General features: G+C 40.5%; 1 protein-coding gene across 2 annotated transcripts in view; it reads left to right on the top strand.

Annotated features, from left to right (window-relative positions):
• Positions 1-4,253, top strand: part of ntrk3b (neurotrophic tyrosine kinase, receptor, type 3b) — a gene marked incomplete at both ends in the record, with an annotated part of 161,635 nt that extends 157,382 nt beyond the window's left edge. For both annotated transcript variants that reach the window (XM_084436618.1, XM_084436619.1), the window contains 2 exons: positions 1,664-1,822; positions 4,068-4,253. In XM_084436618.1, the coding sequence (XP_084292744.1) occupies positions 1,664-1,822; positions 4,068-4,253 (345 nt within the window). The remainder of the gene's footprint in view (positions 1-1,663; positions 1,823-4,067) is intronic.
• Positions 4,254-14,989: the final 10,736 nt, after the last annotated feature.

The raw sequence follows: 14,989 nt of genomic DNA, 5'->3' as shown, positions 1-14,989 counted from the left end.
CTCAGAGAATCCAATTAATGTAATACATTTGTACGACTACCATACACCCTCCACTACTAAGCCTGATGAGGTTCATTTTGTACACAAACTAGAGGACATTCAAATGTGATATTCAAAGGAGGAGCCGCTGTTGGCAGACTGACAAAATGTACAGTATGTTTCTTTAAAACCATTTACATGCCGTGTGAGACTGAATTGGGGATGCGTTTGACATTCAAAGGAAATTTGATATGAGACGAAGGGGAGTTAATTAGGAAGAACTGAGTGGATCTTTTCTGGTACTTAAGATGCTACACAAGTCTCATGATGAAGAATACAGATGTCAAAGCTGTTGAGTGGAAACGGGGAAAAGGGCAACTATAAATGAAGGTGATTGTGTTTGTTGCTGATAGAGGGACTTCTTATGGCTGAATGCTGATGCTTTTATAATAATAATAATAATAATAATAATAATAACAATAATAATAATAATAATAATAATAATAACAATAACAACAATAATAATAATAATAATAATAATAAGAAGAATAGTTGTATTCATTGCAGTGGCTTGTTTTGTCCATACACAGGTGACAAATGCTTTCTTTTGTATTTCCTATTTGTACTCCCATTCCAGGGCGTTTGGAGGGGTGAGGGCAGATTATTGTCTTTAATACATCAGAAATATCCTGTCAGGCTAAGGAGTATAAAAAGCCACCAGCTAACTGGGGGTCCTGCTGACATGGCTAGCTCTCAAAGGCCACATGAGGATAATGGATTCACTGTTCCCTTGTTTGTTCACATTTCAAAAGCTCCAAGCTAAACAAAGGCAATCACTAGGATCCTCTGACACTGTACCACGTGAAATCATGCCTCCTATTATTTACCATTTCTCCATCAATACTGTGCTGTGACCCCGGGCCGGGGTGCCCAATGAGCCTCAGCGTTAGTGGGCCTGTACCACTCTCATTTGAGGGTTGCAATATCTTGCAGCTCTCTGTAACATCAGTCTTGCTCTGCCTGTCAGGGATATGATTAAAGCAGAGCCATTGACATGAATAGGAAATAGATTTTAAAACAATCCCGGCTAATGAAAGCAGAGAGCCAGGATGATTAATGGTTGATTGTTTAATCGATTAATATCTAGCTTCAGAGGATTTACAGTGAGAGTGACTTCATTACAGGCCCTACTTGGTTTAAAGATGTCAACTATCTCAGAATTGATAGTAGCAATACTAAAAATAGCCCCCTCAGGACATACTGATACAGTTGTCCAACCAGTTGATGTGTACAGTTCAGTAGGCCAGGGCAGAATCTTTCATAATGACTGTTTTGATGCTCACTGGCCATGGAGGGAACGGTTCTTCTAATTTTTGTTACCAAGATATGCCTATTTTTCTATGCTAATCCTTCAGAAAATCTTTATTCAGATGTATTATGCCTTGTGGATAACTGCCATTCCAATAAGAAAAAAAAGATGGTTTAATGCCCTGATATGTACTTAAACTCATAGAAACAGGTACCAGGCAGTCAGAAAAAAAGAGGTTTATGTATTGTATCAATGTCAATTCTAATCATACACTAGGCATTTATGAGGTGCTAAGTCTAATATCTGTTCCATATACAAGGACACTAATCCCTCGGAGGCCTGTGAGCTGTTCTGATGAGTGATAATCTGTGTTAGGTGGGAGGACACACCATGCTGCCGATCCGCTGGATGCCCCCGGAGAGCATCATGTACCGGAAGTTCACCACGGAGAGCGATGTGTGGAGCTTCGGGGTTATCATGTGGGAAATCTTCACCTATGGGAAACAGCCCTGGTTCCAGCTGGCCAACAACGAGGTACGATGACACAAAAACGCTGGAGGTGTCTTGATGGTATAATAACATACTGACACACACACTGAAGGTGTCTGGATAGTATAATAACATACTGACAAACACACTGAAGGTGTCTGGATAGTATAATAACATACTGACACACACACTGAAGGTGTCTGGATAGTATAATAACATACTGACACACACACTGAAGGTGTCTGGATAGTATAATAACATACTGACAAACACACTGAAGGTGTCTGGATAGTATAATAACATACTGACAAACACACCTAAGGTGTCTGGATAGTATAATAACATACTGACACACACACTGAAGGTGTCTGGAAAGTATAATAACATACTGACACACACTGAAGGTATCTGGATAGTATAATAACATACTGACAAACACACTGAAGGTGTCAGGATAGTATAATAACATACTGACACACACACTGAAGGTGTCTGGATAGTATAATAACATACTGACACACACACTGTAGGTACAATATTTAGATGGTATAATAGCATACAGACAAACACATTGTAGGTGCCTGGATGGCATAATAACATACTGAAGGTACATAATTTAGATGGTGTAATAACATACTGACAAACATACTGCAGGTATTTGGATGGTATAATAACATACTGATGAACATACTAGAGGTATCTGGATGGTATAACATACTGACGAACTTAGTGGAGGTATTTGGATGGTATAATAACTAGTGCTGTCAATCGATTAAAAATGTAATCAAGTTAATCACAATAATAGGCTGTGATTAATCATGATCAAGTTTAAAATACTAGAATTTACTTGTTTTTTTGGGGGGGAGATAAAAACAATTAGGCATATGTGTGACGTTAGAATAAAGAACTACTGTACATGACAAAGTGATTAGAACTATTAAAAGAACAGCTGTATGTATGCCCATAAGCCAGGCTGGACCTGGCCTGGTTTTTACTCAAGTTGCTTGGGTGGAAAGACAGCAAATATGTGCACCTTACTTAGATTTTATCCAAACTTCCATCTGGAAGCGTAGCCTACAGTACACATCGCTGCAATATGTGCACACAACTTCGGTTTTATCTAAACTTTTAAGCTTGTAATCTTTTTGTTCAGCACACCGGGGCGATGTCTCCACAGTCACCATATAATCTCAGCGAGTGTTTACATGAGTGTTTACCTGGCTAAATGAGCTACTGAAAGGCATGAAACGCACAGAAAACATATCCATGTTTCAAATGCCTTTCAGTACTTCAGCCAGGTACAACACTCACATTTGGAATTACAGGAGGAAATTGGGTTCAAATTTGCTAATATGATTAATTAGCGTTTTTTTTTTTTTTTTTACGTATTTAAGTTTCCAGATTAATCGCGAGCGGCAATTAACATTGGCAGTTATAACATACTGACAAACATACTAGAGGTGTCTGGATGGTATAACATACTGTACTGACAAACTGGAGGTATTTGGATGGTATTTTTCTGGGGGGACAAAGATTTTTGAAGCTTCTGAATCATAAACCCAGAGGCTCCTGGCAGGTAAGTATGTATGGAGGCTTTCCTTTTTCAGAATGAGGTGGGTGGATTCTGGCACATATTTTTGAGCAACCATAACGTTGAAGCACTAAAATTGCAACGAGGCAGTTTTTCCATTAAACCTGACCTTTCAGGTCGTCATCCAACCTTGGCGATCGCTTCTCACTTATTCCTGAGAATCTGCCCAACCCACCAGGATGATGTATTGACAGTGTGCCACAAGAAATGATGCAGCATTACATAATTCCCATGATTGGTTTGCTTTTTCATAGGGAGGGGAGGGACTGAATCAATGGAATTCAATTAGGTTTACTCTTGTAAAGCAAGCGTACAATATTAGAAATTTAAATTGACCTTAAATAATAACCTGGTAAGTGGCATGCGGCACACCTGTAATTCAAGCAATTTAAGGCATTTCCATTGTGTACCTCAAAAATGTATTCACCCGTGAGCAGTACAATTTTTTCAGTGCTTTGATATTCCAGATGTGTATTGCTTGAATGGTTGTTTGTGTGATTGCTTATGTCACATTCATCAAGAAAACAGGGACTCAATTTGCACTCAAGTATTCAAACAAGGTCCAAATTAATGTTTTAAATTTGGTGGCATTCATTATTTACTTCACACTCTTCTATGTTTTACAAGGAAAACCACAGTGATGAAATTGAACAAACCTGTCTTGACTATCATGTGATGTGTCCTCCTCCTCGTCCCCAGGTCATTGAGTGTATAACCCAGGGGCGGGTCCTGGAGAGACCTCGGGTTTGTCCCAAGGAGGTATATGACATCATGTTGGGCTGCTGGCAGAGGGAACCACATCAGCGACTCAATATCAAGGATATACAGAAGGTCCTCTTCGTCATGGGAAAAGCCACGCCTGTCTACCTGGACATCCTTGGCTAGCATTGGCCAGATATGCTTGTTCCTCGACAGAGACTGACAGACAGACAGACAGACAGATAGACAGAAAGACAGACAGACAGACAGACTGAGAGACAGACAGACAGACTGAGAGACAGGCAGACAGACTGAGAGACAGACAGACAGACAGACAGACAGACAGACAGACAGACAGACAGACAGACTGACTGACTGACTGACAAACACAAACCAGGAATAACCAAACAACCTGTACCTTACTGCACCACTGTCAAAACACCAAGTTTGGGAAGGACTTAAGTGCCTGCAACACTTTTTCAATATACTGGATAAAAATGTATCAAAAACACGCACTTTTACATTTTGTTTACTTACATATATGATGTGTATAATACAATGAAGGGGAAATTTTTTCTCAAAAACTGCAAAAAATACACTAAAAATGAAAATGTAAAAAAAGGAAGGCTTGGTGATGTTTGTTCTTGGTATGGTGACAGCACGACAGAGGAATAATCTTTCCTGTGTTTCATTTTATAAATATATATAGATATATTACCTATATTTTCTATTTATTTACTTTTTTCCCAAGGAGTTGAAAAGTTTGCCATGTCTGTTGCTGAAGGCATGGATGGCGCTGTTTGAGGATGGCTCTTTGGTACTGACAGACGATTGGCAGGGACTTAATGAACAAAGCCTTACTGCTCTTTGATTGGCTGAAAATGACGTATTATGCTAATGAGGGCAACAATTTTTCTCGGAAGAACACTGGATGGTCAAAAAGAAATCCGGAACAACTACCCAATCAGACAATGACCTACAAATCTATTTTAATTTAAATGAATGTATATAATGTAAATGTATGTGTCAAATTATGTTAACTTATTTTTTTCTGAGGTTATTTTCCTTTTCTGACACATGGACTGGGTTTTCTAAATATTATATGAAATATGTTTTAAATGCTAATTAAGGGGGATGTAAATGTTGATAGGTTTTTATCTCGGTAAGAGAATGGTGGTAGCAGCGGAGGACACAAGACAGAGGCTTTTTAGAATGTGGAGTATCACCATGGTGATAGTTCATATTTCAACCCCCAAAATACACATACGCTTTGAGAAACAGTTTTGTCATTTTTCATGCTATTTGGTGTGAAACAGTGCTGTTCCAGTCTTAAGAAAACATCTTTTTTAACAGTGCATATATGTATTAATACATTTTACACACACAAATGTGTATCACAGCAGAACAACTTGGGTAGCTCAAGCTCAAACTACGATGACAGGCTAACTGGGATACTGCTATTTCAGATGTGTTTCTTCATGTACAAACTGACATGACACTTTCACTCTGTGAAATGAGCTCAATGCACCAATTTCCTGTTTATTTAATGTTTTATGTTTCAATACACGACTCACTCTCACCCCCCCATCAGGTGTCAGTGGCCTTTGCATGTTCCGCAAGTTGGAGGTTTAAACCACAATTTGTTGATTTACTGAAGTCAATTTACTGCTATGAACATACAGAGAGCCCAAGGAGCATGCCCTAGGCTTACCTTATGTGTATAGTTCAGTTCAGTTTTGTGCATCAAATATGATCTGTGGTGCATTTACTCAAAGCTTATATACTGATTAGGGTGTGTTCAGACTGCTGATTTTTCATGGTGATAAAGAAAGGAAGTGCCCCGCATCACTCCTTGGAAATGTAGGACAGCTGTGGGATTAGTCTCCCTGCATGGCCGACACCTTTGTGCTGTGTGAGACTGTAGGCTGCGTGCAAGGCCTATACCTGGGTGCTGTGTGAGACTGTAGGCTGCGTGCGAGGCCTATACCTGGGCGCTGTGCGGGACTGTAAGCTCCTTGTATGGCCTACACCCGGCACGGCACCTCTGTGCTGCGACAAAAAAGCAAAGTGTGTCTCCTGGACAGAGGACGGTGGCTCCGAGCACCACAGTGTTGCACCGTAGACAACAATGAAAAGCAGTGCGTCACACTCTTTCGGTGGCAGAATGGACAGTCTGAACGAACCCTAACAGTACTTCATATGCCTAATACTCGTTATGAGGTACTCTGCAATTCTGCTATTCATACCAAATTCACATGCTACTGTGTTCAATATGTGTTGTGTGAGAGGCAGGGATTAAACTACCCTTTTGTCATTGAGTTACACAAATTAAATTAGTTTTGTGAATTTTCTTGTGATGAAGATGAACAGGACAATGACAGTCAACATTTGCAGGGTAATGTAATAATTTTATCATGGTGAGTTGGATATTGTTTCAGAGGTTAAATGTTCTCATTTTATTTTCTTGGAACTAACAGAACACTTTTTTTGGTTTGGAAACAAAATCGACATATTATCATGTACATGTTACGTACAGTATATAAAATGTGGTATAAAAATGCAGTATATAAAAGACTGGTATTACATGATAGATCTTTGTATTAATGTGACTCTCTTAAGAAAATGTCTTCAAACAATCAGCCCATCTTGTTTTCCACTTTGTCTTGTGTTATAAAGATGTGAGTTTGAGAAAACCCTGTCTTTTCCACATCTCTTACTGTCACAAGGTCCTACGTTCACTACTGTGTTCATCATAGCATTTCATCAGTGTTAAACTAGCTTACCATCTCAACAGCAGGGTATCCTCAGTGGAAGGTTGAGAGTTCACTGTCAGATCTATTAGTACTTTACATATCCGCCCACTCACCTCCACGCCTCTACACCAGTGGCCTCTGGTGAAAAACACGATGCCAGAGGATGTGACGATGGAAACATATTGCAAACGAATGTGGGGGTGCGTGTACGTTATGATGTGTTGATGTAATTGTTTATTGATTTCCAATAACAAAGCTTTCTGTGTGTGTGTGTGTGTGTGTGTGTGTGTGTACACATGTTAATAGTCACTAGAAAATGGGCCCACTCACATTCAATCTGTGGTCTCCGGTGTAAAGATATAAGTTTACCAAGCTTGACCTAACCTGTTCTCCACGCTTGGTTTCACAATGTAATGTGAAAGGAAGAAATTACTAGGATAGCCTTTAACAAGATGATCACAGATTGTTAAAGCTCCAAGTGTTGGTCTTTTCTTATCACGGTTGAATGGGTTTAGTTAGACTGGCTTCATGGTGAATTAGATGCTAATTTGGAAAGAAACCAGCCAGCCAGCCAGCCCCAGGCTCCAACATCTCCTGAGAAATTAGATATTTGTGTAAACACAAGCTTGTTCCGACAGATAATGTAAACACTGTCACAATAGCTTTTGTTGTGACAAAGCTAAACATATCACAACACAACCAGCCCAAACTCATCAGAAATAGTGGAATAATTTCATACAACGACATGTTCATTTAAAAAATCACACCCAGGTGGTGAAGTAAGCGGTAGCAGTAGCGGATTTATGAGCAATCTCTACTGCCCTCTGCTGGTGTGCAGCGGTACTGGCGACTCCTGATTGGTCTCATGCTATGAACGGACACATGTCACATATAGTGTTAGGCAATCCAAACACCCAACCTCCTCCCCACCAGACATGGCTCGTAGTTCTACTTCAGTCTTCTCCCCTAGGCTACCTATCTCACAATGAGGGAAAGCAGTCTGTCAGTTCACTATGATTAGCTATCATCGTTATCAATACTGACTTGTCAATTTCAATAGTAGGGTAGTGTTTTAGTTACCTACAGCCTGAACATTATGAGTCAACATTTAAATTAAACAGAAAATGTGTCCTGTCTCCCGGCAAACCCCTGTACAGAGGTACCTGCCCTTTGTCCATCGTGTTGCTTCCAGCCCACCAGGTCTCTCCCCGTTATGGGTTTCTGATAGATTAACTAAGCAGGCGACCAGAGGATTTGACTGGCTACTAACAATCTACCTCCCAGAGCCCACCCTGCTTACGCCCCAGCAGCGCCCCCTTATGACCTGTAAGAGGGGATACAGACTGGAGCCACTACTGGTTAACGACTGCTCCTCCTGAAATGACATATCTGTTGGTGTTTTTTGGCAAAAATAGTTTTAGCAACTAGTATACTTTAGCTACAAGGGTATGTTATTTACAAACCAGGACAACCCATAAGAATTACAATGCATGCATCTCCTTTTTCACATAACCCTAAGGATGACAGGAGATAATAATTACTTTTATAATGCTCATATAGCGTTTAGTTTATTTAGAAAAAGTAGGAAATTGCAAGAGGCAGATTTATGCAATATACTGTATGGGTGTACAGTATAATCAAATCTAATCAAATCTAATAGATAATAAATTGGGACCATGGTTGGATTGTATGATTCTATAAAAGCGGCCGATCCTACCTAGAAGCACTCTATCAGTGTTTTTTCTTACCTACAGGACTAAACGGACTTCATGTGAGAGATGTATTTACTTTGTTATTTTGTATTTTGGTGACAATTGACAACCTTTGACATGGTCGGCCAACACCCAATGTTCAGAGGGTCCCAACTTCTTCTTTTTGCTGTGCTTACTTAGGCTTTTAGTTGACAGGGGATATAATCTCTTTATACAATCTCTTTATCTCACTTTATACAATGTCTTGAGCAGAGAATACACTCATTTCAATGTATCTATTATAAGTTCTGCTTTCTTCCTCGTTTCTGGAGGAACTGCTTCAACTCCAGAATTCGTTGCAGAGGAGGCTCACCCCAACTCTGACCGTTGCTGGTGGTCAGTATTTGTCACCAGTCCCACGTCGCAGAGGAAATTAACAGCAGTCAGAAGAAGAATGACTTTTCAATTCTGTTCTACCACGTTCCTGAGGGCAGTTCATCCCCAGAAACATTTGATGATTTCAGTCCAAAGTCTCCACTACACTACTCCCAGGCTGTGGCCAACTCACCTGGCCCTCAGTCTGGGAGCCGTCAATGTTCCATACACCATACAACCCTTGGGTTAGTCTTCTTGGTGAACTGAAATGATGTAATTACCAGATTTGAACTGGGGGTCCTGTTCCAATAGTTTGAAGTCGCTAGCACGTTGGAGTTGTCAGGGAATTTTTAGAGACAACTGGCCTCAGCTTTTTCACGTTTCAGCCTTTTGTTCCTAAGCCTATTGGTTCGCCATCCTCTACCTTTTGCTATTCCAAACACCCCTGCCATGGCTTTATCATTATAACAGGGAGATATCTCCAGGGGGACGACACACCCCAGACTTTCAGTCTGGCCTAGTGTGACCTTCCATTGTTCTATTGTCCCTACCCAAAACCTATTCAAGATTTACCGCTCTTTCTAATATCACGTGTCTGAACTCTTGACCATTGTTGATGATGTCCGCCATTTATTATGACGTGTAAAGATGGGTTAGCCAATCAGATCTCTAGAAACGTCATATCCGTGTATTGCTTGAATATAAGATCGTGCAACACCAGATTGTTTCACTCTGTGTTTTATCCTGAAGTCCTTTTGCAATCGTATGTTTTCTTAATACATCAGACTGAACCTTTTTGAGCGAATTCCTTGGCAAATCCTTTTTACTTTTGATAGCTAGATCAAATTTATTTCCATTACAGAGTCCCCAAATTCTTCAGGTTTTATACCTGTCTCTAACCTCTCTCTCTCTCCTCCCAGTTTCTATACATCATGTAGATGTCATTACTTTATCATGACTACAACAAAATTAACTTCTAACATGACTGTCAGTGGAACAAGTTCTCAGTTTCCTGGAACAGTTCTGATTAGGATTAATGATAAATAGTAAAATGATGGCTTAATGCTAGATTTCAAAAATAACTTCTTCTCCTCTTCCTCCTCTTCTTCTCCGTATGAATTACTTTCCTTAGCAGTTCATATCATTAACACACATTCATTATAGGTTGGATTAATAATAGTTGATTACAAGCATTACTGTATGCTGTTCCTTTTTCAACAATCTTCATCAGATGAATGCCTCTCAGATGCACCAGATGACTGGTAGCAATTTCACTTGCTTCGTTTCTCAGGCGCTCTCTTAATCCCACAAACTTGCATCTTTAGGATTTTGGTGGGGTATGATTTTGTTGAGTTCTTGAGGCATCTCTCCTTGTCTCCCAGTACCCTCTTCGATCGGACCAAACTCCCTGTTGTTGTGAGGGTGCATACTTCCTTCTAGGCGTATAGTTCCTTGGGATCCAATGTGGAATAGGTTGCTGATGATATCTTTCTCTGCGGTTGTGGTTGAATGGTGAGGGGTCGCATCTTCTCCACTGAGAAATCCAATCCTTACATTTCACAATCCCATGGACATTCAAAAAATTTAACTCATCCGGCAAATCCAAGTCAGGCAGTATGACCGGAAAATAGCGTTGCTATGGTTTTGGTAAACAATGGTGTGTGTAAACAATGATAGATCGCTTTCTTGTCACTTTACTTGAATAATTTAATGTTATAAACTATATAGTTTTCCAAACAGAATTAACAAGTCCATGTGATCTAGTGAAGCACGTTGTCAATATAACGAATATAACGAATATAACCAGACAATCTAGCCAGCATAGAGCCGGCTTCGGCTATGGCTAGTTAGCTAAAGTTAGCTATAAGCTTTGTAGATTTGTCAAACTTCATAAATACGACACACACAACCCAAAGCTGTTAAAATAGTTCAATATTGGTGTAACTAAGATAGCTGGTTAATAAAATATTTTTTCCACAGACACATTTTGCTACAAAGTCTGTAACCTTTTAATATAGTTTGGCAAATTTGTACCGCTTCGATGTCCGCCATGATTGTTGACAGATTTACTGACTGCTTGGTGACATCGACACCCGACGTATCGTCCGGCAGTTTCAGTTCCCCGCATCCGAAAGTTTTTGGGATGGTGTACGGTGGCACGGGGTGTCCACCAGGGTGAGGATTGCAGAAACCGGAGTAATTTTTCCGCAATGGTGTAAAGGCGGCTTTTGGCCGGCTCTGCTCATGGCTACCCTCTAGTGCTGGTATGCAACGGTATTGGTGACTCCTGATTGGTCGAAATCTCATGCTATGAGTTGACACACACACACAGACACCCACACACGTGTCGCGTATAGAAGCGACTGCACCGCGGGTGCTTTTTATTCAATGGCATCACATACTGTATTTTCATAACAGGTACTTGGGATCGGTGAAATTACTTTGTGGGGTACATGAGAGAAAGTGTGAAGAGAGAGGTCACTCTCAGGATTTGTTCTTGGAGGCAGAAATGAGTGGGAAGAGAGCACTTAAGAGGGAGAGAGAAAGGGAGAGAGAGATGGAATTGAAGAAGAGGCTGGTTATATAATGGCATGGCTATTTTTTATCCAAGGACACAAGAACAAAAGTTTGTTACAAAAATATCCACAGCTCCTTTGTCCCATTCAGAACGGATGATTCCGTTGATTCAGCTGTCAAAAGGGGAATGTGACTTTTAGTATTTTCCAGCAGAATGATGTATTTGAATGACTATAGTTGTCATCTTTCCCTCTCACTCTGTAGCTTGTTGCTGATTCCCAACCTGCATTCTCGCCCACACCAGATGATGCTTCCAACTTTATCTGTCTTTGTCATCAGTTGTGATATAATTGAACCTTCAGTCCCTGAAAGCACAACCTTTCTCCCAAGGGCGTAGGTTTGCGTATGGATGGTCGGAACATGTCCCTACCAACATTTTGGGAGGCCTAAATTTTCCCTACCAACTTTTAAGCAACCTTATTTGAATTATCTTTAGAGTGCAGTTATATTAGATCATTTAGATGGCCTTCCTATAGTTTGGAAGGACAGAATTGGCCGTGCCATTTTGAGTGAGTTAGTTTGCATTATGTTCGGAGTTACATTAGACCGTTAGCCTACCCCTTTCCTCCACCGTGAATGTGCCATCCCAGTATTTTATTTTTTATTTTATTTTTTTAACTCATGTTTGATTGGCTCAGTTGGCTGAGCTTGATTGTTGCATTTTCGCTGGATCTCAAGACCAACAGCCTTACAGACAGACGCTGACAGCAAGCCATACAGTTGTGATTCTGACAGCCGTTCAGGTACATCCACCACAATGCCTCCCCCTCTGAAGAGGATGAGGGATATCAGGAGCTTTTTCTCCCCCTCTGAAGAGGATGAGGGATATCAGGCCCTCTGAAGAGGATGAGGGATATCAGGCCCTCTGAAGAGGATGAGGGATATCAGGAGCTTTTTCTCCGCAACTGTAAGTAACGTTAGCATTAGCTAGGTTAGCTAGTTACCGGTAAACTAAGTAGCTAACGTTAGGCATTAGCCACATAAAAACCAGCTAGGTTGGTGCTAGCTAATGTTACCTAAACTAACATCACTTGTCTTTACATTGTGGCAAATTATCAACTAGTGATATAAGCTGGCTAGCTAGCGAACTGTTAAGATGGCTTCTATCATCCTGTAACATTAGGATAGCAGCAGCCATTACATTATTATACATTAGCTGCCCACCAGAGATTTAATTGAATGGGACATCACGGCGTCCTCACAACTAATGACCGTTAGTGTCAGCATACTAGCCGATGGGCTATTAGCTATAGCTTTGTCAAACCCGTCTGTGCTAGACGTGATGCTAATTTTCGCCATATTAAATTCCCATTAACTTATGCTAAAAAAAAACGTGATATTAAAGTCCTAAGTTTTGATTTAAAAATAAATACATTGTTTTAGCCTGACTGGGTTCTTGTTACAATTATGTTATGTATGTAAACTGAATACTCATAAGGTAACGTTATCTAGAGGTTAGCCAGCCTGTGAGAGCCGTTAACGTTACTTTTATGAGGACTCGGTCTGTTTTTCTTTATACAAAAATGTATGTGGAATTTCTCAATTAGTATTGCCTACTAAATGTCTGGTATTTTGTGACTCCCCTAATGGACAGATATATCAATTTATGAGTTGAATGTAAGTCTAAAAATCCAATGAAAATCTAAATTTTTATCAAATAATTTTTATATATGAAACACAGCAGCAGTCGAGAGAGAAAGAGAGAGAGAGTGGAGGGACACAGCAGCTGAGAGAGAGAGAGAGAGAGTGGAGGGACACAGCAGCAACCAAGAGAGAGAGAGAGAGTGGAGGGACGCAGCAGCAGGCAGGATGTGATAGGCCTACACTAACAACATTGTATTAGTGTTATTCAATTTCATAAATATATGCATATTTAAGAGGTTTAACCTCTCGTCCCCAGCAAAAGTTGTGTATGCAGGCTACACTGTTATCCCTACCAATGTTGAAACCAAACCTACGCCCTTGCATTCTCCTTCCCCCGGTGCTATTTATATACACTGTGTCTTCTCTATGAGGCTCCAGAACAACAAGGTGTTTTGCAGATTAACTGTTTACCTCTTCAAATATTATGCCTCGTGGGAATGTGCTTACAACATGAAAGCGACAAAACCGACAAAATTGTAAGTTTCCTCTTCATTTGCCATGCAGCCAATCAGTGTTCAATGGCCCAGATAAAGAGTGTAATACTGATGGTGACAGCAGTAAAGATGGACTCTCATGGAAACGCTTCCTCCTAATTAGGTCAATTTGCAAGGAAAATAAATGAATTTTGACAAAAGAAATTGAGAAGAGGTGGTGAGTTGGACGATGAAAAGAGAGATTGTGACGTGAGGAGGATATGTGATTCAGAAGGTTTCATTAGGTTAAGTGACTGACTGTTTGAAAATGGAAATCACTTTGAAATGATTTTCCTGAGCTGCAGGTGCCTTCTAAATGTGATGGGCTGTCCTGGTCATTGGCAAAAGTCAAATACTACATGTAGGGTGATATACCTTGGTGGAGGTTAAGTGTTTGCATATTGTCTTTCTACAACAACCTGCGCATTGCATCAAATGAGCCAATTTCCCATATTCCCATAATACAGTGATGTCAGTATTACTGAAAGATAAAGTCTCACAGCAAGAAGGTTCTGGGTTCGATCCCTGCATGGGCTATCTCCCGGGCCTTTCTGTGTGGAGTTTGCATGTTCTCCCTATGCTCACTTGGGTTCCCTCCACATAGAACCTCAATATAAAAACATGCAGAAGAACAGATGCTCTTCAATCCTGTCCCTGACCAGGACTTGGACTTGGTCCTCGGGCGCCACTGATGAGGCTTGCCACTGCTCCTGGCTGCCCCTGGAGGACAGCTTCAAGCCTGGATGGGATAAATGCAGAGGATAACTTCCACCGGTGACCGCAGATGGGTGTGTGCAAATGCTTCATTACATAATCTTACTGCTCATTGTACACACTGCAGTAATGTTATGTATGTTGCTTAACATAATCTTGACCTTCCTTCTACAGCAATCCCCTAGAACCCCCCCCCCCCCCCCATTTGTTTATATGTTCTTTGTTCTGTCTGTCCGTCCTATACTGGCTTGTCTCTGATTGTAGTTTTTTGTTATTGCGTTTTATGCTGCCATTTTCGTCAGGTGTTGCTCGAAAAAGAGCTCTTTGAGCTCAAGCTTCTTTTATCTGGTTAAATAAAGGTTAAATAAAATTTTAAAAAAGATGCATGTGTGTGTGTGTTTGTCACCGCTCATTCATGTGTGTATTTGTGTGTATCACTGCCATGTGGCTAATGAAAAGACACTTGAGGTCCTGTACTTATTGTAATTAAAGACATTGGAGAAGGAGGAGGAGCCATATCCCTTTTTGTGTTAAAGGAGTAGTAAAGGGAAAAATCATGTTTAGCCCTGTTTTAAGGTTACTTATGATCTTATACCATGGCCTGGGTTATTACTCTTTCCTGATTGGCCAGCAGACATGCGTTAAAACCGTGTATACGCACACGTAGTTCGGCTGAAGTTTAATTACCGATCTAA

The sequence above is a fragment of the Borostomias antarcticus genome (genome assembly GCF_949987555.1).
Source record: "Borostomias antarcticus genome assembly, chromosome: 4".
In the NCBI taxonomy this organism is placed as follows: Eukaryota; Metazoa; Chordata; class Actinopteri; order Stomiiformes; family Stomiidae; genus Borostomias; species Borostomias antarcticus.
Note: the sequence above shows the minus strand (reverse complement) of the source record. Positions and strands in the feature narration are given on the sequence as shown.